The sequence below is a fragment of the Chrysemys picta genome, chromosome 6 (assembly GCF_011386835.1).
Source record: "Chrysemys picta bellii isolate R12L10 chromosome 6, ASM1138683v2, whole genome shotgun sequence".
Classification (NCBI taxonomy): Eukaryota; Metazoa; Chordata; order Testudines; family Emydidae; genus Chrysemys; species Chrysemys picta.
The window spans coordinates 1,998,333-2,024,965 of record NC_088796.1 but is presented as its reverse complement, the minus strand read 5'-3'; the positions used below and the strand labels follow the sequence as shown (position 1 = coordinate 2,024,965).

The window sequence follows — 26,633 nt, the reverse complement described above, 5'->3', positions numbered from 1 at the left end:
GCTCAGGCCCCAACTGGATTGTGTTAGGTGCCGTATGTACGCTCAGGCCCCAACTGGATTGTGTTAAGTGCTGTACGTACGCTCAGGCCCCAACTGGATTGTGTTAGGTGCTGCACGTACGCTCAGGCCCCAACTGGATTGTGTTAGGTGCTGTACGTATGCTCAAGCCCCAGTCCTGCAAAGATTTACCTGGACACACGTGAGTTGCTCAGTTCTTCAGTGGCACTGCTCGTCTGGAAGTCTTTTCAGTACAGGGGCCATAGTGAGGGACAGCTCCTGTGCGGGGGAGTTTACAGCGCAGATGGACAATACAGACTGGGGTGGGAGAGGAGGAGGATTCTTATCCCCATTTTACTGGTGGGGAACTGAGGCACACAGTTGTGTATCGACTGTCTGTTTACACGGCAGTGGTGTCTGCACTGGGTGGATGACCTTCACCTCGACAGTCTGTGGATGTAGAAACAAGCCCCATAGATGGGGGGAAGCGGTAGATGTGATGTATCTCGACTTTAGTAAGGCTTTTGATACTGTCTCACATGACCTTCTCATGAGCAAACTAGGGAAACACAGCCTAGACGAACTTACTTTATTGAATTTAACCAGTTGGGTGCACAACAGCTTGGAAAATTGTATGCAGAGAATATTTATCAATGGTACACAGTCAAACCGGAAGGGCATATTGTGTGGGGTTCCACAGGGATCTGTTGTGGGTCTGGTTCTGTTTGATATCTTCAGACATGATTTGAATATTGGCATAGAGAGTACACTTATAAAGTTTGTGGACGATGCCAAGCTGGGAGGGACTGGAAGCGCTTTGGAGGACAGGATTAGAATTCAAAATGATCTGGACAAACTGGAGAAATGGTCTGAAATAAATAGGATGAAATTCAATTAGGAAAATGCAAAGTACTAGGAAGGAACAATCAGTTGCACACATACAAAATGGGAACTGACTGCCTAGGAAGGAGTTCTGTGGAAAGGGATCTGTGGGGTAAAAGTGGATCACAAGCTAAATATGAGTCACCAGTGTAACGCTGTTACAAAAGAACTGAACATCCTTCTGGGCTGTATTAGCAGGAGTGTTGTAAACAAGACACGAGAAGTAATTCTTCCGCTCTGCTCCACGCTGATAAACAGCCTCAGCTGGAGTCTTGTGTCCAGTTCTGAGCACCGCATTTGGCGAAATATGTAGACAAATTGGAGAAAGTCCAGAGAAGAGCAACAAAAAGGATTAACGGTCTAGAAACCATGACCTGTGAGGGAAGATTGAAAAACCTGAGTTTGTTTAGTCTGGAGAAGACAAGGCTGAGGGGGAACATAACAGACGTCAAGTATGTAAAACGTTGTTCTGAAGAGGGGGTGATAGATTGTTCTCCTTATCCACCGAGAACCGGACAGAAAGCAATGAGCTTACATTGCAGTAAGGGGGATTTAGGTTGGACATTAGGAAACACTTAGACTGGATGACCCTTGCGGTCCCTTCCAATCCTGTGGTTCTAGGATTCTTCCTAACTGTCATGGTGGTTAAGCACTGGAGTAAATTGCCCAGGGAGGTTGCAGAATCTCTGTCACTGGAGGTGTGTAAGAACAGGCTGGACAAACGCCTGTCAGGGACGGCCTAGATAATACTGAGCCCTGCCATGAGTGCAGGGGGCTCGGCTAGGTGACCTCTCGAGGTCCCTTCCCGCCTGACATGTCTCTGGTGCTGTGATCTTGGTCTCATTGGACCAGGCTGCCACAGGTTGCCAGCTTAGCCACTGCCTTGCTGAGACTTGGGTTGGGTCACGGCGAGGCAGTGCTGATCGGATGGGTGAAATGGCTGGAAAAAAATAGTGGAGTTGCTCTCAGCTCCTGAGGCTCTCCACCGTAAGCAAATCGGGGTCTCACTGGCTCCTCCCCCCATTTATTGATGGCCCGGTAACCACAGGGAGCAAACACTGTCACCTGTGAATGGCCAGGAGCGCACAGCCTTTCTTCTTGGGCTGGGACCTCGCCACAGCAACTTGCCGACTAAATGAGACAGATGGCAGAACAAGTTTCACACATACTGGTGGGTGGGGACAACACGGGGGAGCAGCCCTCTCTGCCGGCCTGCATTTGGCACTCGGATGTGGGATTGTTAAAGCCATTGACCGCTGCTGTATTGATTTATTCTTTCAGATTGGCTTGGACACTGCCTACTGGACAGCTGTGAACCAGTTTTTCATCTGGGGCAGCCTTTCCGTTTACTTTGCCATCATCTTCACCATGTACAGTGACGGCATGTACCTGATCTTCACAGCCTCCTTCCCTTTCATTGGTAAGCACTGGGACCGCTCCTGCAGGGCGCTGCGTCTCCGCGTGGGCCGTACTTAACCTGCGGGAAGCACGTCCGGTATGGACTGAGGAAGTGCCCACAGAGGCAATAACACACTGGATCTTATTGGTCACCGTCAGGTATTTATACCACACTACAGGACATGTTCATTGTCTCTGGTGCCCACTCGTGCATACACACGTCCCCGTGCCCGTTCACTGGCACACCGTGCCCACCTATATACATGCACACGCCCTATCCCCGTATCTGCAAACGCTCCTCCAAATAAATCCACTGAATTGGATTTAATGCAGCCTCTTATTTATCTCTCTTCTCCAGCATGCAGCTGGGTGGAGTTTGGGCCCCACAAATATTTGGGGAACGTTTGTCTGTGCAACTAGATTTGTTCATATGCGAACAAGCGTGTGTGTTGGTACCGGAAGGTATCCAAGTGTGGTCACCCAGTCAGGGAGAGAAGCTATGCTATGTGACTTCAGTGCGCAGTCACCCATCAAAATAGCAAATGAATGCTGGTGATAAATGATTTGTGAGCCGCCCTCTGACTGACGTTATTTTGCATAAGTGCCTCTGAGCACGTGCAACCAGCGAACAGCATCATCGGAATGAGTCCGTCCGTGGACGGATCCTGAACAGGAGGAGGGGACTATAGCCTCAGTGACGGTATTTGCTTCAAATAATCCCACCAGCTCCAACACCGCTCTGCATCCAGCATGAGTAGAGCTCAGCTGGGAGCAGCTTTTAGTTTTGGAAGCCCCAAGGTTTGTTGGTTCCAGTCTCCAGTCACTGTTTTGGCCAGGGCTGAAAGTAACTTAAAGGACTTACCGGTACACTGGAGTCCTGAGAAGGGGCGTGGCCTCAACCGGAAGAGGCGTGGCCTCAACCAGAAGAGGCGGGGCCTTTCAAGATTTAACGGCCCTGGGGCTCCAGCTGTGGCTGGGAGCCCCAGAGCCTTTAAATCACCCCAGCGCTCAGGGGCAAATTAAAGGGCCTGGGGCTCCGGCCGCCGCGAGGCTCCAGGCCCTTTAAATCAGGCAGGGCTCAGGCTAGGGCTGGGGTAGCGGCGGCAGGGCTCCGGAGGCGATTTAAAGGGCCTGGGGCTCCCCACAGGGGCCGGAGCTCCAGGACCTTTAAATCCCCTCCTGAGCCCGGCTGCCGGAGCTCCGGCAGTGATTTAAAGGGCCCGGGGCTCCCCGCAGCAGCTGGAGCCCTGGGCCCTTTAAATCCCCGCCGGAGAAGCCAGTCTGGTCCGGCCCGGCATTAGATGCCTAGGAGATAAAAAGGTGGCTGTAATAGAGAGCTAGACGTTGGGGCGACATGGAAAATTACAAAAGGGTCATAGGAACAACAAGAGGGAAATCAGTGGAGGAATCTGCTCAGCATCTTAGATTTCTACACACGTATGCAAGGAGTTTGGGGACTGAACAGGATGAACTGGAAATATTAGCACATAAACTAAATTATGACTCAGTTGGCATCACAGAGACTTGGTGGGGAAAGTCTCATGACTGGACTATTGGTACAGAGCGGAACAACTTGTTCAGGAAGGACAGGCAGGGAAAGGGTGGAGGGGTTGCATTATATATCAGAAATATATACCCTTGTTCTGAGGTCCAGACGGAGGCGAGAGGCAGACCAGTGAAAGTCTCTGGGTAAGGATAAAAGGGTGGGAAATAGGAATGATGTCCTGGTAGAGGGAGTCTACTAGACACCCCCGAGTCAGGAGGAGGAGGTGGATGAGGCATTTCTAGAACAAATAACAGAAATATCCAAAACACAAGACCTGGCAGCAACGGGGGGACTTTAACTACCCTAACATCTGTGGGAAAAGTCATACGAAAAAACATAAAATGTCCAAAAAGTTCTTGGAATGTCTGGGGGACAAGCTTTGTTCCAATGGCTTGGAGCTGGTATTTTTATAGAAGAGGGTCAAGCATTGCCTCTGCTTGGCTTAGGTAGGACTGACTGAGCAGCGGGTGGACACCTCCCTAGCAGCCTGCTACAGGCTCTCTAGGGAAACTGAGCAAACCCAACACACTGAGGAATACATGTCACGCAGAACCTTTGACCTTAGAAGCCATCTTCTAGAGCAAGGATATGGACTATTCCCTGTTCTGCTTGGACAACCCCCAACGCCAACTGACCTCTCGATCTTAGATATCTGTAATGTAGCCATCTCATAGAAATGTGGGGCTAGACGGGACCTCGAGACGTCATCTAGTCCAGCCCCCTGCACTGAGGCAGGACCAAGTAAACGTAGACCATCCCTCACAGTGTTTGTCCAACCTGGTCTTCCAAACCTCCAGTGACAGGGATTCCACAACCTCCCTTGGAAGCCTGTAACTTTATAGTTAGAACATTTTTACTAATATGTAACATAACTCCCCCTCGGTGCAGATTAAGCCCAACACTTCTTGTCGTACTCTCAGTGGATGTGGAAAACAGTTGATCACCGTCCTCTTTATAACAGCCCGTAAGACATCTGAAGTTTGTTATTGCCTCCCTCCCCCACCCAAATCTTCTTTTCTCAAGACTACATGTGCCCAGTTTTTTAATCTTCCTTCACAGGTCAGGTTTTCTAAACCTTTTATTATTTTTGTTGCTCTCCTCTGGATTCTCTCCAATTTTTGCACAGCTTTCTTAAAGTGGGGTGCGCAGAATTGGACACAGTATTCAGCTGAGGCCTCACCAGTGCTGAGTAGAGCAGGACAATTACTCCCGTGTCTTCCATAAAACACTCCTGTTAATACACCCCGGAATGATATGAGCCTTTTTTCGCAACTGCATCACATTGTTGGCCCATATTCAATTTGATAGAATCATAGAAGATCAGGGTTGGAAGGGACCTCAGGAGGTATCTAGTCCAACCCCCTGCTCAAAGCAGGACCAATCCCCAACTAAATCATCCCAGCCAGGGCTTTGTCAAGCCGGGCCTCAAAAACCTCTAAGGAAGGAGATTCCACCACCTCCCTAGAGAACCCATTCCAGTGCTTCACCACCCTCCTAGTGAAATAGTGTTTCCTAATATCCAACCTAAACCTCCCCCACTGCAACTTGAGACCATTGCTCCTTGTTCTGTCATCTGCCACCACTGAGAACAGTCTAGATCCATCCTCTTTGGAACCCCCTTCAGGTAGTTGAAGGCTGCTATCAAATCCCCCCTCATTCTTCTCTTCTGCAGACTAAATAACCCCAGTTCCCTCAGCCTCTCCTCATAAGTCATGTGCCCCAGTCCCCTAATGATTTTCATTGCCCTCCGCTGGACTTTTTCCAATTTGTCCACATCCTTTCTGTAGTGGGGGGACCAAAACTGGACGCAATACTCCAGGTGTGGCCTCACCAGTGCTGAATAGAGGGGAATAATCACTTCCCTCGATCTGTTGGCAGATCCACTATAGCCCCAAATGCTTTTCAGCAGTGTGACCACCTAGCCAGTTACTCCCCAGCTTGTAGTTGTATATTAGATTTTCTCCTTCCTAAGTGTAGTGCTTTGCACTTGGCTTTATTGAATTTCACCTTGTTAAATTTAGACCAATTCTCCAATTTGTCAAGGTTGTTTTAAATTCTAATCCTGTCCTCCAAGTGCTTCCAACCCCTCCCGGCCTGGTGTCATCTGCAAATTTTATGTGCACTCTCCATTCCATTACCCAAGTAATGAAAATATTGAATAGTTCTGGACCCAGGACTGACCCGTGCAGGACCCCACGAGATATGCCCTCCCAATCTGACAGGGAACCATTGATAACTATTCTTTGAGTGCCATCTTTCAACTAGTTGTGCATCCACCATATAGAAAATTCATCTAGACCACATTTCCCTAGTTTGTTTAAGAGAAGGTCATGGGGGACCAAGTCAAAAGCCGTACTAAAATCAAGCTATATATTGTCTACTGCTTCCCCCCTCCATTAGTCCAGTAAATTTGTCAAAGAAGGAAGCTAAGGTGGTTTGGCATGTTTTGTCCTTGACAAATCCATGCTGGCTATTCCTTACAACCCTGTTATCCTCTAGGTACTTATACATTGATTGGGTAATAATTTGTTCCACTCTCTTTCCACGTATTGACTGGTCTATAATTCCCCTTTTCAAAGACAGTTACTAAGTTGGCCCTTCTCCAGCCCTCTGGGACCTCACCTGTCCTCCAGGAGTCTTCAAAGATAACTGCTAATGGTTCTGAGATTGCTTCAGCTAGTTCTTCGAGTATCCTGGGATGAATTTCATCAGGTCCTGCTGACTTGAATACATCTTATTTATGTAAATATTCTTTAACCTGTTCTTTTCCTGTTTTGGCTTGCGTCCCCCCCCCCCTTGTTGTTAATATTCATTGCGCTGAGTATCTGATCACCTTTAAAACTTTTTAGTGAAGACTGAAGCAAAATAGGCAATAAACACCTCAGCCTTTTTGAAGTCATCGGATATTAGCTCTCCTTCCCCGCTAAGCAGAGGACCTGCACTTTCCTTCATCCTTCTCTTACTCCTAAGGTATTTAAAGAACCTCTTCTTCTTGCCTTTATGTCCCTTGCCAGGCGTAACTCATTTTGTGCCTTCACTTTCCTGATTTTGTCCCCGCATGCTTGTGGTATTCTTTTTACCTCTCCTTAGCAATTCATCCGTGTTTCCACTTATTGTCGGATCCCTTTTTGATTTTCAGGCCATGAAAGAGCTCCTGATGGAGCCATGTTGGCCTCTTACTGTACTTCCGAGCTTTCCTTCGCATCAGGACAGTTTACAGTTGTGCCTTTAACTTTGTCTCCTTGAGGAACTGCCAGCTCTCCTGGACAACTTTTTCCTGTAGATTTTCTTCCCATGGGACCTTACCTACCCGTTCTCTGAGTTTTGTTAAGTCTGCTCACAGGCGCCGGCTTTCTCCGGGCCCTGGGAGTGCTCAAACCCCCCTCTCCCCCAGGCCCTGCCCCCACCTGACCCTTTCCCCCAAACCCTATCCCCATCCCACCTCTTCCTGGCCCTGCTCCGCCCCAAACCCTGCCCCACCCCATCCCTTCTCCCAAGCCCCCGCCCCATCTCTTCCCATCCAGTTCCACCCCCTCCCCCGAGCGTGCCTCATCTCCGCTCCTCCCCCTCCCTTCCGGTGCCACCTGCATGCCGCAAAACAGCTGATCACGGCAGGCAGGAGGTGTTGGGAGGGCGGGGGAGGAGTTGATCGGCAGGGCAGCTGGCGAATGGGAGGCGCTGGGGGGGGGGTAGGGGGGAGCTGGCTGCCGGTGGGTGCTAAGCATCCACTAATTTTTTTCCATGGGTGCTGCGGTGCTGGATCGCCCACGGAGTTGGCGCCTATGAGTCTGCTTAGTTGAAATCCATTGTCCTTATGCTGCCGCTCTCACGCCTTCTTTTCCTTAGAATCATGCAATCTAGCACTTCATGTGTCAGAGGGGAGCCGGGTTAGTCTGGATCTGTAAAAGCAGCAGAGAGTCCCGTGGCACCTTAGAGACTAACAGACGTGTAGGAGCATGAGTCTGGCGCAGTGGGTATTCAGGACTCTTTGTGCTTTTTATCATTTCATGATCACTTGGACCCGAATTCACTTCCACCTTCAGATTTGCTACCAGTTTCTCTCTGATGGCCAGAATCAAGTCTAACATGGGTGTTCCCCTGGTCACTTCCTGAAACACACAGACGGAAAGCCCAGGCCCAGTGCACTTGGTTACTTGAACGCCAGTGAGGTTGTCTCCGGAGACCATTCCGCAGCAGTAGCATTAGACGCTGTAACGAGGTGCTCACAGCTGCTTAGCCCTGTCCAAAAGCTGAAGGAACGGCGGGGAGAACAACCTGGGGGTGTTTTGGCTTGGGATAATGTGGCAGCCTCCCGTCTGCACCCGAGAGCTGCCCTGCCAGTTTTACCCTCTGGGCCGGACGACTCTCCATCTGTAGCAGGCAGCTGTGCAGATCCCCACAGGACCACGGTCCTGTCTGCTCTCCAAGTCAGTAGCCCACAGTGCTTTAGGGAATGATTCAGTAGGTGGCGCTCTCCCTTGGCGTTCCTGCGGGGCGAATGCCCTGGGGAGGGGCTGCTGGAGGATGACTATGGAGGAGATAAGCATCGGGGTCTTGACCCCTGGCCTCTGCCTTTTTGTCAAGTGACAAGCTGTTAACGCTGGCATCCAGCAAACTCCAGTTCCGGTCATTCCTTTCTGCCTCCCTAGCCCCGCACTGCAATTGGATTTGGACACAAGAGTATTCTTCCCCGGCTGGCTCAAACTGGTGCATGATTGTTGCTGTGCGCTCTTAACCACTGCAAGTCCCACCTCCGCGTGGGCTGGGTGTCACTGGTGGGTAACCTGATCCTTGGGGATAATTCGCATATTCCAGTGTGTTTGCAGAGTGCTTTGGGATCCGTATGAATGGAAGTGCCTGCGTCTGCCGCTGTCCTGGTTTTTACTGTGCTCTTGTTTTTCAGGGACCGCTCGAAACACCCTCAGTCAACCCAACGTGTGGCTGGCGATCTTCCTCAGCATCATCCTGTGTGTGCTGCCGGTGGTTGGCGGTCGGTTTCTGAAGGCTCAGCTAATGCCGACCGTCAGTGACAAAGTAAGGGGATAACCTCGGCTGTCACTGCCCCCTCCGCCTGCGTCGCAGTCCGTGTCCAGGGGCCTGGGATTGCGCAGGGTGCGAGTGCTACCCGGACTCGCGCCTGGGTTTGGCACAGTTCAGCCCGTCTGCAGCCTGAGATTACTGAGAATGGATTAGACTGATCTGGGCGTGGGGGGATTGGGGAAGCAGGGCTATTTTTAGGTGCAGGGTTTAAGTGTTGTGGCTTGGTGACAAAGCAGCAGTGCATTTCACAGTCAGCAGAGCCGCCCCCGGCTACTGCAGTGCAGGTGTGCAGTCCCCCGCCCGGCCTCCCAGACACACACGGCTGCTTGGGTTCTGCTGGCTGAAGGGACCCGCTTCCTCTTCTGCGAACACTCACACACCTCGGGAACCAGCCGCCCTCCCCACCCACCCACCCAGGGAATAGGAAGCGGAGGTGGGGCTGTTCCTGCTGGGAGGAGTGGAGGGGGGGGCTGGGAAAGGCAGGGGGGGCTGAAGTAGTGAGGAGAGCAGGCTGGCCATGCCACATTAGTGTGAGGGACTCTCCTGGAGGAGACCCCCCTTCCCCCCCAAACCAGGCTGCAGGTGATGCTCTGCTTCACTGCCGACCGGAGCAGTTTGCTAAATGCCGCTGCGCTCCAGTGTTTCTCCTCTTCCTGCGCTCTGCCAGCGTTAAGGCACAACGTCCTTGAGCAAGGCCACAGCCCTTGATCGTGCCCTTGGTCCCGGCAAAGCTCCCCTGTGGGAAGGGGCAGTGACGCAGCTAGATTCTCTGCCGCGAAGGACTAGGGTGATGGTTCCACAGAAAATCAGCAGCTAGAGAGACAGAAGAGGTGCTGTCCCCAAGGACACATTCATAGAAGATCAGGGTTGGAAGGGACCTCAGGAGGTATCTAGTCCAACCCCCTGCTCAAAGCAGGACCAATCCTCTGACAGATTTTTCCCCCAGATCTGTAAATGGCCCCCTCAAGGATTGAACTCACAACCCTGGGTTTAGCAGGCCAATGCTCAAACCACTGAGCTATCCCTCCCCCCCTGTTCAAACCTCCCTGCTGAGTTTAGCTGGCTCTCGCCGCTTCAGCTGGGATGACCGGTGTTTGTGGGTTTACTAGTGTATTGAACGACGGTATTGTACACGGGCCTGGCCCGGACTCTCCGCTCAGTGCCCTGTCCTTGGCAGGGGAGCTCAGAATCCCAGCTCCAGCTATGGCTCGGGCCTGGCTCCCCACAGCAAGCATGCGTCACTTTTGGCAAGGCCCGCGGTGCCTGTGGGACATGAGCTGCCTGCCGAGAGGGCTGTTCTGGCTGGGGAGGGGTCCCAGCCGGCTGCCAAGCTGGGACCTAGATAAAGCCTGACCCTGAGAGAGGCCAAGGACCTGGAGCTCCATTGCCTTGAACAGGAGGTGCAGAGCGTCAGCATTTCTCCAGACCCTGCCCCTGCCGCCTCTAGCTTTGTTGTGCTCACACGGGCCCTGTGTCTCTAGCCGGTCTGGCTCTGAAAAGACGCCCCGTGGCTGATATTTGATAACCCTGCCGTGTAGGAGCAAGGGGCTGCTAGGAACCGTTTGTACACAGCCAGGTTACTGCCTTCCAGCCAGTTAAAGCCTCTGCAGGAACCCGCTTCTGCCTGGGAAGCAACAGGACGGTGGGCGTTCCAAGCCCAGCCGTCTCTCCCACCTGCTGAGCGGGATGTTTTCTGATTTCAGGTCCTAGGCAAGATCAGAGCGGCCAAGAAGCGGCCGCCGCCTCCCTTGCCCAAGACACGCTTGCGCCGTACCAGCACCCGTCGCTCCGGCTACGCCTTCTCCCATCAGCACGGCTTCGGCGCGCTCATTATGTCTGGGAGAAACATGCGGCCTAAACTGCCTTTCACCACAACAGGGACGTTTTCACCCAATAGTGAGAAAAACAGACACAAGTGAATGGAGGAACCAGGGCAGCCAGAAAAGAAACTGTGATCTGCACAGCGTCCCAGCCCGCACCTGCCCAGGACTGCCCTGTCAGCTACTCCAAGGAGGACTCAGGCCTTCTCTTTCCACCCAGGCGCTCGCTCGAACTCCGGCTCCTGCTCTGAAGGGCACGCGCTGCTCCCAGGGAGGCAGGGGAAGGGTGGAAAGAACAGGATGAGTAAAGTTTTTAACTGTGTGGCATTGACAAGTGGAGAGGGGCAAGCGCAGAGCAGACCAACCCCCGCATCCCTCCGTGGCCTGAGAGAGAGAACGTGCAGGGGAACGCCCGCTCCATGCACCAAGATCATCCGTGATGCCACTGCTTCATCCCCTCAACCCCGTACCGCCGAGCACAGCGAAGTCAGGGCGGAGGGAGGGCAGAGCTGTATACGCTCATCCCATCCACAAGGCTTGTTTCTGAGCCATGCCATGAAACATTCAGAGCTGTATTCATCCTGGGGATAACTCCACTGACCCCAGGGGGGACGGGCCCAGTGCCTCGAACCCCAGCTCCTAAATCTTTTGTTGTGTGGCCATTTGTCCATAATGTACATGAGCATTTGGAGAGTATGAGGTGGGAAATGACCTTCCGAGCTGGTGGGTAACCCTGGCCAGGTCTACGGCCAGTGCCCCAAGCGCAGCCCCCTGCCTTTGGGAGGTGCTGTAAGTCAGGGTTCAGCTCTCCAGGTAACACCCGGGGAAAGGGGCCTGCAATCGAGCTGCGCTCCAGGCCAGCCTGCTGGGAAATGTCACTGTTCTCAGGGTTTGCAGCCAGGCACCAGCAGTTTCTTCTAGACTGAAAACAGAAAAGCACCAAAACACTCAGTTCCTGAATTCCACAAATCCTAGAGCTGTTCACTTAGAGTAAAGCTGGGAAATCCCTCCCTGGGTCATGGTTCGGTCTCACAAGGGAACCTCCATCAGCAGGTGGCTTTCCAACCAGACCCAGCCAAATTCTGCTCTCCAGCACAAACGCCAGCTCCCATGGACTGAATGAGAGCCGGCGATGGCAGAAACGGGGCCGATGGGAGGGGGCAGTTTTCACCCTTACCTCTGAGTGCCCAGCTCTTTAACACGCCAGCCCCCCTGTTCTGTCTCTCTCTCCCCCTCGCCTGCTGAGCAATAGAAGACCCCTCCCTACGATCAGGCTAGGTGATCTCTGCAGTTTCTTGAACCAAACGGTTTTGCCTCCTCGTTGGATTTTGGTTGGAAGGCGAATCCATCAGACAGCTGACAGCCCCTAAGTCCCGTGTGTGAGGTCAGAGAGCTCTGTGAGCCCGCCAGCAAGGGAACCTGACAGACTAGGAACGGCCAGAGTCTTGGAGCTGCTGAGCCGTTGGGCCTAGTTCTCCAGGCCGTCACACCAGTGCTATACCGGGGGAGTTACCCTGGTGTAAAGCCAGCATGCGGGAGTGGAGAATCAGGCCCATTAGCGTTCCTCACCCATCGGAACGGCGCTGTCTCGCCTGCAGGACAAAGCGCCCCCCTGTTAGTTCCTCAGCCGGTGCTCTAACCACTTACCGAGGGTGGTAGGACTAGATCCGATGCCTACTTGGGCTGGGGTTCCTGTACATTACACACGTTAGCGGTAACGGGGTTCTGTGCGGAATCCCCGAGGCACTGGCAGAAGGGATGTGTTACTGCGACAGGCTGGCGACGTTTCCACTTGAATTAGTCTCCCTAGAGCTCCTTGTTACCTGCTGGGCTCCTGGTTTTAACAGTGACTGCGTGGAATTGTTTATACTCCTCTAACGAAGGGTTTTATTCTCTGGACATGACTCTCCTCTGGGCTTAGCACCGGTAGAGACAGAGGGTCGATTGCAGCTGGGCTCTGGGGATTTGTTATAAACCACAGCCATGGGGCTGGGTCTGCCCTTCCACAGCAGGGGAAAGGAACATGCTGCACGGAGACAGCTGTAACACCGAGCAATGCAGTGCACTGGGGCGAATCAAACTGAGCGGTGCAGTCATTGCTCGTCGCTTCTCTCTGACTTGTGGCTCCCTTGCCAGAGACCATCACCTCGGCTCGTCGATTCGGATAACGGCTCACGACGGTACCGAAGGGGAGAGTTTAGATTGTTAACTGACACCCCAGAAGGTTCAGCCTGCCAGGCTGTGGCTAGCGTGTGATGCTGTGGGCTGCAGTGCTGAGAAGGAAAGGCAGGCCAACTGCGAAGGAACCAGGGAAGCTCTGGGACCCCAGACACCGCTCTAAGCCGGTTTGCACACAACACACCCTACTTGGCCACGGCCGACGCGGGACTTACAAATGCTGCATAAGACACGCAAGGGATGATCCACTTGGTGAACTTGCTCCAACTGCAAATACTTCAGCAGTTTGACAAGACCAATGTATGTTTTTAATGTCTTGAAATTGGCCCTGATGTCCCACAAGCATCTCTCCTTGGTTTGTAAAATAATTTTTTAATATAAATAGTGGCCAATGGGATGAATAAGGTGTGTGTGATCTGTTGCTTGATCCTTGGGACGTGAGCAGGTGCATGTATGTTGTTCACTGCATGGATCTCAGGAGTGGGAACACAGAGAGCCAGATTGCATCAGAGTAGTGACTCATGAAGAGCCCAGCCCAGCTTTGGAGGAAAGTGGAGGGGGGCCGGAGCAAGGAGCGGGGCAGTTGGGGAAGGGGGTTATGCGGGGTAGTTGAGAGAGGGATTGATGGGTGGTCAGAGCAGGGATGGGGAGGGAAGGGTCATGGAGGCAGTTGGGTAGAGTAACCAGATTTCCCAAAGGGAAAACGGGACCCTGCTCGGGGCTGACCTGAGCAACCTTTCCCCCCACCCCCCTGGGCTGCCAGCCTGCCATCGCCATTCACCCCCCCCAGATGTTTCTCCACGCCCCCCTAGGGGTGTGCCCCACTTTTTTTGGCACAACTGGGCATTTGTCCTGTTTGCTCTGGCCAACTGATGATCAGACAAATGCCCAGTTGTGCCAAAAAAGCTGGAACGTCCAGCATAGGACTTAAACAGGGGACTGTCCTGACCAAACGGGACCTATGGTCACTCTACAGGTGGGGGAGGAGGTGATGGGGGATCCAAGGGGGGAGGGTTATGAGGGGCAGTTGGGGGAGTAAGTGATGGGGGTGGGGCACCATGGGGGCAGTTGGGGGAGGTGATGGGGGGGTCAGGGCAGGGATTGAGGGGGAGGGTCATAGGGTGTAGCTGGGTGATGGGGGGATCAGAGTGGGAGGGTCATAGGGGTACTTGGGGAGAGGGGTGAGGGGAGGTGGGGCACCATGAGGGGCAGTTGGGGGAGGGGTGATTGGGCAGGGGAGGGGTGATGGGGTTCAGGGTGGGGGACATGGGGGCAGGTGGGGGAGGGGTGATTGGGCAGGGGAGGGGTGATGGGAGTCAGGGCGGGGAACATGGGGCCAGGTGTGGGAGGGGGCAGAGGCTGTCCCGGTCTCTCAGCGCTCAGGGGCGGGGCCGTGCGGAAGCCCCGCCCCGCCCCGCCCCGCCCCGCCGTAGTGTGTGGCCGGAGCCAGCCGGAGCGGCCGGTAAGGGCGGAGCTCGGGGGGTTCGCGTCCCGGCTGGGGGGTTACGGGCTCGGGGCGGGTCGGACACGGGCCGCGCCCCGGGGGTTTCAGCCGCTCCGTGCCGGGTTCGCGCCGGGTCCCGGCTCAGGTCCCCGCTCAGAGGCGGCGGGACACGGGGCTGCTCTGGTGCGGAGCGCGGCGCGGGGGTCCGTGCGGGGGCGGGGGGCCGGGGAAGTTGCCGAGTCACCGAGTCACCGGGCAGAGGCTGGACGCGGAGGCTCGTGGTCGCTCGAGGGAATCCAGCCCCCGGCTCCTGCCCGGTCCGCGCTGCGGCTGCCCGGCTCCTGCCCGGCCGGAGAGCGGGTCGGGGCTGGGAACAGGAGAACGAGCCCCCGCAGCCGGCTCAGTCTGTGTCCCCCGAACAACCGGGCACCTGAGAGACTAACGCCTGTACTTGGGCATAAGCTGTCCTGGGCTACAGCCCACTTCATGGGATGCGTGGAGTGCAACACGCGGGAGGCAGAGCTGTAGAAACACCCCCCGGTGTATTCATACCTGCTGCTGTATTTTCCACTCCCTGCAGCCTCTTTGCGCCCCTTGAAGGCCCCGCAGTCACCATCCGTTCAGACCCCGAGCCCTTGCCCGTCTCGGCCGTGAGATGCCCAGAGGACTAGGCAGTTACTTCTGTTGTACTGCACGAGCCCAGCCCCCCCGAGCCCGAGCCCCCGGCCTGCAGCCCCCGTTATCTGTACTGTAGAGTAGCGGGCGCTGGAGACTACAGCCCCTGGGTGCTGGGGCGAAGATGGGGCACTGCGTGCTGGGGCTTCTTGTACTAAACGTGAGGGACCTTCAAATTGCTTTGCACAAGTAAGTGTCGCGTTTCCTAAGCTGCGCCGTGGTCCTCAGTCAGCCTGCGTGTGTCCAGGCTGCAGGGTGAGGGTGCAGGGTGCTGGGGCAGGGCTTGATTATTGGGCTCCGTGGAGGGGCGTGTGCTCCGGGGGGTGGGTAATTTGCCAGAGCGAACCCGCACTCTCCTAGGGGTTCTCTGAGTGACCCTAATCCGGAGTTGTCATGGGCGTTCCTAATGCCGGCCTGCGTCGGTTTCCCATCTCTGCAGGCCCTGGCAGCTGGTGAGTGATTTGCATAATTACCACATGGTTATTTCTCAATAACTCTCCGGTGAATATGCAAATCTGGCTGATGCCTGGGTGCTGGATTGTCAGGTCCTGTGCTAGCAGCCAAGGTGCCCTGTTAGCCTCTCCTGCCCATCAACTGACGCAGAGAAATGCCAGAAGCAGAGGAAAAAGACACAGGCAATGGGGGTTGAAAAATAAATTAAAATCTCTTCCCCCCCCCCCCCCCCGCACTTCCTCCCCCTCCCCAACACATAACACGTCAGCCAGGCTCCAGGTCCCAGAGGAACTATTTTAAGTTGCTGGGCCCACCCCACAATCCAGCTCCTCTCTGGGGCTGGGAGGGCCCTTTCCAGCGCGGGGGGCTCCTAACACTGGTTCTCACAAGGCAAAACGAAGCTTCAGACCCAGCCGTGTAGCCCCAGGCTCTGAGCCTGCCTGGGTGTGCGTACCCAGACTGCCTAGATTTCAATGCTTTACACCCACCCGCCCCCATGCCTGGATTTTGGTGTCTGTCGAGGGCCCCGAGCGCCCGTAGTGTCTGAGCACTGGCTGGAAACGCTTTTCTTCTTCCGGTGGGAGTGCTGCAGCGTGCTGAGAATCCTCAGCCGGAGGTGGTGCAGCTCCAGTCGCCAGTGGTGTTAGATCAGGGGTCCGTTTGGCCTGTGGAGATTGGCTCTTCCCTGCAGGGGCACCGCGGTGCAGGCTTGTTCACTGCAGGACGTTCAGCATTGTGGCTTGGTGACTGTCCTGGGCGATGGGATTCTCGCCCAGCCTCCGCTCTCCATCGCGGAGCTTCCTCCGAGGCGGGTGGATGCAGAGGGCGTAAGGTGCTCTGGGATCTTTGTGAGGGTCAGGGGCAGCACCCAGCAGATGTGAGTCTTTAGCTGGCTCTGTTTTGGAGGCTGCCTATGGGTGTGAAACTTTCATGCCTATGGTATCAGAGGGGGGAGCCGTGTTAGTCTGTAGCCACAAAAACAACGAGGAGTCCGGGGGCACCTTAAAGACTAACAGATTTATTGGGGCAGAAGCTTTCATGGGTAAAAACCTCACTTCTTCAGATGCAGCCTACGGCTTGATCAGCAGCACCGTGCTTCTGGCTTTGAACGCCGGTCCTCTAGCATGCAGTGAGTCAGGCTACGAGTCTCCTCATCTCAAAAAAGATAGACTGGCACTAGAAAAGGTTCAGAGAAGGGCAACTAAAATGATTAGGGGTTTGGAACGGGTCCCATATGAGGAGCGATTAAAGAGGCTAGGACTTTTCAGCTTGGAAAAGAGGAGACTAAGGGGGGATATGATAGAGGTTTATCAAATCATGAGTGGTGTGGAGAAAGTGAATAAGGAAAAGTTATTTACTTATTCCCATAATACAAGAACTAGGGGTCATCAAATGAAATTAATAGGCAGCAGGTTTAAAACAAATAAAAGGAAGTTCTTCTTCACGCAGCGCACAGTCAACATGTGGAACTTCTTACCTGAGGAGGTTGTGAAGGCTGGGACTATAACAGAGTTTAAAAGAGAACTGGATAAATTCATGGTGGTTAAGTCCATTAATGGCTATTAGTCAGGATGGGTAAGGAATGGTGTCCCTAGCCTTTGTCTGTCAGAGGGTGGAGATGGATGGCAAGAGAGAGATCACTTGATCATTACCTGTTAGGTTCACTCCCTCTGGGGCACCTGGCATTGGCCACTGTCGGTAGACAGGATACTGGGCTAGATGGACCTTTGGTCTGACCTGGTACAGCCGTTCTTATGTTAATATGAGTCTCTGCTTCAGGGCAAATTACCACCAATAAAGACCATTTCTCTCAGCCTCATTGTGCAGCTCGGCAGGCTGCATGCCATCACCCCCGGCTCGAAGGGAAGTGGGTTTTAATAACCCCCTGTCCGCCTGTTGTGCTGGTGGAGCCCCCGGCTGTGCTGACTGTCAGCTCCCTGCCTTCCTGTACAGAGCCAAGCCCCCTGCCAAAGTCTTACACTTCGGCTAGAAAGGGATCTGGCCCCTCACCCCGTGGGATGCAGCTGGAAACTGGATCCTGGCCAGACTTGTTCTTAATTTGAAAAGCATGACATGCCCCTGTGGGCTGTTCTGTTCCCCACGCTGTTCGCCTGCGCGGGGTCAGTCTCTGGCCAGCCTGGCCTAGAGGAGGAATGGCTCCCGCTTTCTCTCTGCTGCCAGCCCGCTGAAGCTGCGGTGCACAGACTTGCAGCGTGAGATGCTGCACACCCTTAGCGCTGCTCTGTTACATAACACCATGAACAAGCATTGTGATCTGATAAGTGCCTCTCAAGCGAAGGCCAGTACTTCCAGTCCTGCGTGCCAGCCAGTCAGCTCCCACACCCAGCACGTATGTGCAAGTGGCCTGGTTTTCAGCTGTGCTGCGCAACCCCCGCTCCTATTGCCTTCAGTGGGATCTGTGGCTCTACCTAGGAATTTATCTGGCTCCCATCACCGTGACATCTGGGCACCTCCCGGTCGCTAATGTGCTTGTCCTCGTAGCATTCCTGTGCAGCAGGGGAATGCTGTCACCCATTGTGCAGATGAGGAAGGGGGCCCGGGAAGATTGACTTGTCTAGGGTCACCTCTAAGGTGCCACAAGTACTCCTGTTCTCTTTACACGGAGTCTGCGGTTGTGCCAGGAATTGAATCCAGGTCTTTGGAGTGGCAGTGCAATGCCCTCCTGCCAGTGCTCAGCACCTCTGCCAATCCATTGGCATTCAGGATCTGGGGTGAGGAGTCAGATTTTAGGCACTGGGGAGAGGGGGAGAGAGAGGTGGTGGACCGACAGAGTGCAGGTGGCGATCTGACACAAGAAAACAGCACATAAAGAAAAAGGAGTGAATCCACTGAGTGTAGATGAAAAGGAATATAGAGAAGCAAAGCACCCTGCCAGGCAGGCAGTGAGACCGGCCAAAGGGATCGCCCCAGACGAAATGCATGGCTGATCCACTGCTCGCTGGCAAAGAGCTCTAGAACTTGGCAGAAATGAGCTGGAAAGGACCGGCGGATGGTTGTGTAGCACCATTTGGAAGTGATGACCGGGGAGACTGCTCGTAACCCCAGAACAAGTGACGGAGAGGGAGAAACAAGACTTTGAGAGGCTCCTACATGCAATCCCTAAGCGCTACCTGAGCCTGACATAACAGAGGAGGAGGCGAGACGTGCTGTCCAGGAAATGAGGAGCGGTGAGGCAGTGGGACCTGAAGTGAAGGCGGACGTGCTGCAGTCTTGGGTGAGAGATCTGAGCAGAGTGGTTATAACTGGGTGGTGAGACGAGAATTCCTGAAGGCTGGTGAGATCTTTCCTGGTCCCAATACACAAGCAGGGGAGCCTCCCTGACTGTGGAAACTGCCGAGGGATAAAGCTATTGGTGGATGGGAATGATACGGGAACACCTCTGGGATGCTCGGCTTGGGAGGTGGAACACCACTTTGAACACGAACGGTTCAGGTTTAGGAAAGGACGAAGAACAGCATAGGCCAGTTTTGTAATTCGGCAAGGGATAGAGAAGCCCCTACAGCACCGGCAGGGTAGCTTCTGGGCTTTCATAGACCTAGAAAAGGCGACCGCTAAAGCAGACAGAAGATGCTGAGGAAATATGGAGTGTCTCAGGATCCAGTAACTGATGAGTGGCCAGTATAGGGCCCAACATTCTGGAACGACAAGGCCCTTCGGAGTGAAAGTTGGACGCACTGGGGTCAGCCCTCAATCTGCTTCGGTTTATCATATCGCTGGGCTGTGTCAGCAGGAAGACCCAATGGGGGAAGGTGGGAAGCTGCTGTGTGCAGGTGACAAGCAATAAGGGCATCCTCAAAAGAACTAGAGGAAATAGTGAACCAGCGGTATGAGCAGCTCAGCTGGCGTGGAGCCAATGGGCGTGATTAAGCCGGGGCCTGTGGGTCAGTAGAGGTGCCACAGGGCAATTGGCCTTATTGGTTAATGGAGTGAGAGTAAACCAGTCTGCCCAGTTCAGGTACCTTGGTGGCTAGGCTATGGAGACAGCAAGCTTTACCCTGAGATGCAGTCCAGACTGAGGAGTGTGGAATAACATCTCACGGGTTGTGTATGACAAGCGTATGCCAATGAGACTACGCCCAACTGAATAAAACCGTGGTTTTCAGCCTGTGCTCCATGGACTCCTGGGGGTCTCCAGACTATGTCTAAGGGGCCCACGAAAGGTTGTTATTACCATACAACAGGGGATTTCAACCTGGAGTCCACAGACTGTCTAAGATTTCCAAAGGGGTCCGCACCTCCATTCAAAATGTTTTAGGGGCCCGCAAATGAAAAAAGGTTGAAAACCCCGGGATAGGACAATGGTGCGCCCTGCTGTGCTATATGGTGCAGAAGCGTGGGCGATAGAGACAGCAGGTTCAACGCCTACAGGTGTTTGAGATGAGGTGTCTTTGTGTCATAAGAGGAGTTACAGAGAGAGGAGAGATCCGAAATGAAAGCATTCAAACGGAGTCAAAGCCCAGGGTGTGGCCAACAAAATCCAGGAAGCACGACTTGGCTGGTTCACACCTGTGCTGCGGAGGATTGAAGGGGACCTGGTGAAGACAGCATGGCGGGAGAGAGGGGAGAAAAGGGACCTGAAAGGAAAGCTGAGGACGCAGTGGACGGATCGCATCAAAGAAGAAGAAAAGTGGGCGGACCTTAGTGCCGCCTCAGACAGGTGAAGATGGAGGATGCTGACCTTTTAACACTGAGGCCTTTTCCTGCAGCCATTAGCGGAGAAGCAGGAAGTCACATCCTCACATCCCATCTACATTACATTAAAACAATGTCAGATCCGGCTGTGAAGAAGGAGACCCCGTCCTAATGGCCCCACTATCACCAGATACAGAAACACATCTCAAGATGGCTAAAGAACACGTAGTTGGATAGCATCTGTCTGGCAAGAAATCACTTATCAATGGTTGTGGTTGTGAAATCCTCATTTCTTTATTGTTCTGTCATTATGGTCCCCACTTCCCTATTGTTTGTCTGTCTGGTCTCTGTCTGGCTCGTTGATTGTTTGTTGCATAACTAATTTGGCTAGGTGTAAAGGAATGAAGGTGGTGGGGTAGGATTGGTTAGAGAATTTTGTTCCACTAGGTTAGGAATGGTTAGTAACATTTTAGTATCACGATTGGTAACGGTACAATGTCACTATATAAACTGGGGTCCAAATGAAGTTCTTTGGGAACCAACTCCAGGGCACAGCCCCACGCTCGGAGCTGCCAGACCTCAACTCTCTGCCGATGACGCCGGGCAGAAACTAGAGTCCCCTGACCCTGACTGGCCGGCAGGAAAAGTTCATCTGCCACATTGGGCGTGGTGAGCACTGTCTGTGCAGCGGGTGCCGTCTGGTTTGGTGATTGTTAATACATAGCGGTTAAGTAGGATACTGTGTAAGGCTCTTTCACTGGTAAAAGACCCCGGAAACCCGCAAAAGATTAAGCCCTGAGTCCACAGGGAATGGGTGTTTGTTCTGAGCCCACAGAGGGGTGAAGTTAGGTGCCTTTCACCTGGAGCCCTAGGAACTGGGAAGGGGGGAGGGGGTGTGCCTAAATGAACCGGGTTAGACCTGGAGCCCTAGGAACTGGGAAGGGGGGAGGGGGTGTGCCTAAATGAACCGGGTTACGCCTGGAGCCCTAGGAAGTAGGTAGAGGTGGGTGGCCCTAGCGTGTGCAAGTGATGAGAATTTTGAGCGGGTAACAACCTGACGAGCCTGTGATGAATGCGGCAGTTGCCTGCCTATCCTCGGAAGAGCTTATTGAATTAAATTGTATGTATCCTTGGGGCCCATTGTGTTAAATGCAAAGTGTTTGTATTATTGTGGGTCAGGATTGTCCTCTCTGGGGGGAAATGTGATGTGAGCCTGGGAATTCAAAGGGCTATGTTGAAAAGGTGCCAGACAAGAATGGAGCTTTGAGACAATAAGTGTGAAGTTGTTGTTTCTGGGGAATCCCGAGGGAGAAGTTGGGGATCAAAAGGGTGTGAGCTGTATAAGGGAACAGGCTGTGGTTCTGGTTCTGAATCTGAAGACCATCATTAACTTGTAATCATGGGGAAAACCCCGCGGTGGTTTTGAAGGCGCCCGAGGCTGGAGTTGGGATGACCTCTGGCTAGCTTTCTAGCATGCGGGTAGGTTCTTTTATTCTTTGTCATACGTGTTCCCCGCGATGCTTTCACTTTCCGAATAAATGCGCTTGCTTAGACAGCTGTGTGGTGACGTGTGAGTGCAGGCCGTTACACGGGTCAGAACCCAAAGCGCAGACGCTGGCCTTTCAGGCAGTCGGGCCTGCTGGGAATATCCCAGTGTAGGCGGGGAGCTGTGCAACCATGCCCAGGAGGGAGAGAGACATGGAGGAGGTGAGAAGAGGGTTCATCCACTTCACAGAAGCCAGGAGGTCAGACCGTATCCTGGTGTCATTTCCTGTGTGGGCACAGACCGTAATCTCTGTTGCAGCCGGCTTTGAGGGTAGCTTCCCCCAATCACGGAGGATTAAGGACGAGGGAACATTGAATCCCCCCGAGATACTAAAGATGAGCTCTGGACTATGGAGCCTGCAGCCCAAATGCTGCTCCCTGAGTTCTGCAGCAGCACTTGTGCTGGGTCCCCTTCTCTGCGTACGGGAGATCCCGGCAGGCGGGTTTGCTCTCCGTCCCCACGGCTTGGCTGTGTCATAGGCTGGCACTGCAGTCTCTGCAGGCCGCATGCCCCATGCTAAGGGCGAGGGCAGCTGCTCCTTTGGACGTGAGAGAGGTACATCCTTCAGGCTGCCAGCAAACTGCCTCTGAGGGTGGGTGACTTGTGAGCCCGCCGGAAGAAGTTCTGTGGGCTCATAGCTTCCTGCGGCTCCACCCAGGATTAGCTCATCTGGAGCTGGCTGGGACGTTCGAAGCATCAACTCTTGTACATTTGCCAGCAGAACTCATGGGACGTCTCACTGTAAACTTGGCTTGGACGAGGGTTTCCTGCCTGGACCGTCCCCCCGAGTGTGCAGCGAGGCTGGGTTCCAAACTGGCTTCACTTTGTGCAACCAGCTTCCCGCTGAACACCCACTGCTTGAGCGTGGGCAGCTGCCTGGCTGTTCTCGCCTGGGGCTCCACGCTCATTCCCAGCCCCGTGACGTCTGCCCTGGTGTAGTCGTGAGTACAAGTGTGTGTGTTGCTGCTCTTTCCCCCGACTCTGGCACACGTGGCCTGCTTGGGGGTTTGCTCCTGGGAGCCGCTTCCTTGAAACCCAGAGAATCTCCCTGCATTCCCGTTTCCTCCTGCTCTGCTCCCCTCACCTGGGCGGAGTTATCCGGGGCTCCCCTGTCTCAGGGAGTCACGAGGGCCTGGCTCCCTCTCCTGAGCCGTGAGCTGCGGTGGAGCCTGGCTCAGGGCTGCGTCTGCATCCGTATCCCCCCTGCTGCTCCAGGTGACCTGCTGGTGCCCGTTCCTGCACAGATTGCCGGGGCCCTTCTCCCAGTGCCAGCTGTTCCCTGGGGCTCACTGCGGAGGGTGACTGTGGCCTCTTGTGCGGTGCCCTGGGGGAGCTCCGGGGAGCTCCCATCCCACACGTAGGGACTGTCCTTCTCCCAACAGCCGGCTCTCTAGTGATCCCGTGTAGCCCACCCAGGACCCCTGAGGCAGAGAGCCCGCTCGGGGGCGCAAGCTGCCTGCTCTCCTGCTGTGCTGTGAATCTAATCCGGGCACTCATGTAGTGCCAGCCCTGCTGTGTGCGCATGTAGACAGCGAGACCCAAGGGCTGCTCCCTAGCCAGGGCTCCTAGCTGGGGGTGGGGGTGCACCTCGATCCAGGGGCAGTGAAATGACCCCGCTGGACTGGCTGTTTGTGTACAGTAACGCTGAGGACGGCCTGTCCCACCCCTGTGCCAGCCGGAGCTCAGAGTTGGGACGTCCTGAGCCACCCGGAACACGTGACTGACACCAGGAGTTGGTGCTGCTTTGCCCGGCCCCCCTGGGTCTCTTGCATTGGGCAGTCACGTGCTGTCCTGCTCAGGCTGCAGAGAGCCAGCCCCTGGAGCCGGCGGGGGCGTTGGGCAAAGAACTAGGGCGGTTTATGTCTCCGTTTCGCCAGGGGGGCGGGGAACGAAGGCACAGTAAAGTCCAGGCTGCCCTGTGGGGGGAGAGTGGCAGAAAGCAGCGTGCAGCGCTCCAGACAGAGCCTCTGTCCGGCCCGGGACAGCAGAGCGAGCCAGGCTGCCCCACGCCCACACTTCCCCTGCGGAGTCTCAGCTCTTCAGAGGAAGGGGAGCGGCTGTGCACGCCCTTCCCTGCCACTGCCGTCCCGCCAGGCTGACGAGGGGCCGGTGGTGGGAATGTAGGAGCAGAGCTTCCTGCCTGAAGGGGAGCCAGGGAAATCCGCTTCCCTTTGGGAGAAAGGGGGTGATGGCAGAGGGCACCGGGGAGCCTGAGATGGGGCACTCCCAACCCAGCTCCCCCTCTGCCGCTGAGCCTGCCCTGTGCTCCGGTGCCGGGAGCGGGTTCTCTGGGGCCACTCGCACATCTCAGCCGGTCCCCCAATGTATGCTTTAACCCAGGTGATGCATGTGAGGGTCTGTAGAAGTAACGGGGTGCGGTGCTGCCATTGGGCACCATAACCCCTTGACCCTCTGCTTCAGTTCCCCCCTGCCTAGGGCTTGGGCGTCCCTTCCTGCAAGCCACCGCTTTGGCGCTTCCTCGCTGGCCTGCTGCCTGTCAGGGGGCCCTGGCTCTGCCGGCTCCTGCCCCAAATCTGCCTGCTTGTCTTGGTCCTCCTCCGCTAGCCAGTCAGCCCTGACAGCTGCAGCTCCTGCTCCTCCGTGCTCAGTTCTCCTGCCCGGCCACCTTCCCCCTCCCGGATCCAAGCCTCCTGCTTCTGCTTCGTTCTCGCCGCACTGCCGGGCGTTTAAAATAAAAGTGAAGAGATGCGAGGGCTCATGTTGGTGTTCATTAAACCCTGAGTCACCAGCACGTCGGCCCCGTCGGATCGTAGCTGTCACCGGGTGGGATTGTCATGCTCACCGCAGCCAGCGCTCACTCCACGCGCCACCCAAAGCCACGGTACGGACGATGCACACCCAGAATCGGAATGCAGGGAGGCCCGGGTGACCTGGCTTGCTCTTGGTCCTCCAGAGGGGCACGTCCTTGACCTCACCCCCAAAGTCTCAGTTTAGTAGCCAACCCGGGCCCGTTTGCAGAAGGAAGAGGCCGGAGCAGACAGAAGTAGTTGGCCATGCCGGACGCCGCCCAGGGTCTCCGAGTATCCCAGCTCGGGGAAATCATCCCAGCCGAGCTCAGCTGAGCGTCTCGTTCCGTTACGTTGCTCCATCCCTTAGTGGCTGTTGGCTTACGCTGACAAAGCAGGGTCAGACCTTAACTGTTCTCTAAAGTAACTGGGGGCATTCTTGTTAGCCACCCAAATGTCGGGAGAAGGCACGGAGCAGTGCCCGATCTATCTCCTCTCCTCTCTGAGCTAACCAGCCTTGATCTGCTCCATCGGAGCCTGCTGGGAGCTGCGCTCCCCGGGATCCCTTGTGACTCATCGAAGGCTGTTCCCCGGGAAAGTCACAAAAGTAGCATCAGGGCGGAGGACGGCTGAAGCAAGTGGAGCCTGTTTCTCGCAGGGTTTGGCTCTGCCCTTCCCAGTGCAGCGGGGGAGAGGGGTAACAGCTGGCATGGCGGGGGGAGGGGTGGGGGTTAATCTGCAACTGGAGCCATTGACTGAGGCGAGCCCAAAAGTTGGGGCCGTTCATGTGAACTCTGATTCCGACCCGAATTTTGCCGTAGGCTCCTGTCTCTGTAACAGGCCAAACCAGAATCCCGCCGCCCCTGAACACCGTGATTTGAGTCTCTCATCGGGCCAGCAAACGAGTTTAACGCCCCTGCGGTGTTGCCGAGTGCCCCATCCCCCGTCCTCTGGAAGCTTCGTGCTCTTTATAAACAGGGCCAGTGTTTACTATCCGCTGGAGCCTGACGGCCCTGCTGTGCTGCTAAATCCGGCCGGCTGCCGGGCGACCGGGAGCTCCTTGGTGGTGCTATTCCCGGTGACCCAGCCTGCTCCTGGGCGGGGTGAAGTCGTTGTGCATTGCTGACATTCCCGGGCAGCGCCCGCACTCCTGCCAGGCTGTGTCCTGGAGGGAGCTGCTTCAGGAGCCGGAGCGCAGTGGGAAACGTTGTCTGCACCAGTACTGCAGCTGCAGTGACGGAGCCCAGGGTGAGCGCTTCGCCGGTGGGCTAGATCGCGAGGTGGGCTCTGGGCAGGGAGTGAGGGTGTTCGTGGATAATCTGCTTCTCTGGGATACTCATCACTCAGGACAAGGTGTGCAGATATTAACTGTTAATGAATTTACCCTCGTGTCCCCAGGAGGTAGGTCAGGGTCATTATCCCCATTTCACAGATGGGGAAACTGAGGCACGGACCAGCCGGGACTTGCCTAGGCTCACACAGGCACCTGGCAGAGCTCGCAATGGAAACTAACCTGCAAAGATTCAGAGTGGGCCTGTCCTTCCCTGTAATGGGCAAGTACAACCGGTGGACGATACGCCCCAGCTCGGACAGAGATGGAGCACTGCATGCTGGGAGCTGTAGTCTCCATAATGAAGATGAGGGCAGTTCCAGGCCATGCCGACTCCATGGGCCACCCCAGCCTAGCCTGGGAGCAGATGGTGCTGCGGCGAGGTTAGTGAGGGAAGGGTTTGGGGGAGGGATTTTAGGGGCATGGGGCAGGGAGAGAAGCAGGCAGAGCTTATGGCCAGACCTAGGGAGTGGGACATGGGCTGAGATGGAGGCATGGACAGAGCGCGGTGGCACCAAGCCGTCCAGGGGAGCGCTGTGCCCCGGAAGGTCAGCGTGCTGTAGCCTGGGGCGACGAGGCGCATTGGCAGGGGGCGCTTTATACCGGCCTGTGCACGCTATGCCTCATCTGGGGCCGGGATCACCTGGGTTGGGATCTAGTGATGGGTCACCTTGAACGCAAGACACCCCTCAAAATGCCCCGGTTTGGTATGAGAACGGCGATGTTAGCAGTGCTTGGGCTGGTGCCGTGTGCTCCACCCCTGGGGCACCTCGCTCCCACATGCAGTGCGGCCTTTCCCATTCACATCGTATTATTGGCTGTAACACTCGGGGGTTCTGTGAGTTCTTGTGCACTCCAGGGTCTGCGAGGAAGGCTCGAGGGGAAGGGAGGCAGTGTAGCCTAGTGGCTAAAGCTCTGGACAGG

The 26,633-nt window shown here is 55.1% G+C and overlaps 2 protein-coding genes across 15 annotated transcripts in view; both read left to right on the top strand.

The window, feature by feature from the left end:
• Positions 1-13,265, top strand: part of LOC101936517 (phospholipid-transporting ATPase ID-like) — a 135,949-nt gene extending 122,684 nt beyond the window's left edge. For all 6 annotated transcript variants that reach the window (XM_042846631.2, XM_008174898.4, XM_008174897.4 and 3 more), the window contains 3 exons: positions 2,161-2,299; positions 8,727-8,857; positions 10,567-13,265. In XM_042846631.2, the coding sequence (XP_042702565.2) occupies positions 2,161-2,299; positions 8,727-8,857; positions 10,567-10,782 (486 nt within the window). In that variant the 3' untranslated portion in view covers positions 10,783-13,265. The remainder of the gene's footprint in view (positions 1-2,160; positions 2,300-8,726; positions 8,858-10,566) is intronic.
• Positions 13,266-14,209: 944 nt separating this feature from the next.
• The window catches only part of RUSC2 (RUN and SH3 domain containing 2), a 68,442-nt gene continuing 56,018 nt past the window's right edge, over positions 14,210-26,633 (top strand). For 3 of the 9 annotated variants that reach the window (XM_042846643.2, XM_065598609.1, XM_065598608.1), the window contains exon 1: positions 21,058-22,573. The gene's annotated coding sequence lies outside the window, so the exon portion shown is untranslated. Of the gene's footprint in view, positions 14,324-14,359; positions 15,170-21,057; positions 22,574-25,158; positions 25,628-26,633 lie in introns of those variants that run through there. The other 6 variants (XM_065598610.1, XM_042846640.2, XM_042846641.2 and 3 more) reach the window with 4 other exon arrangements.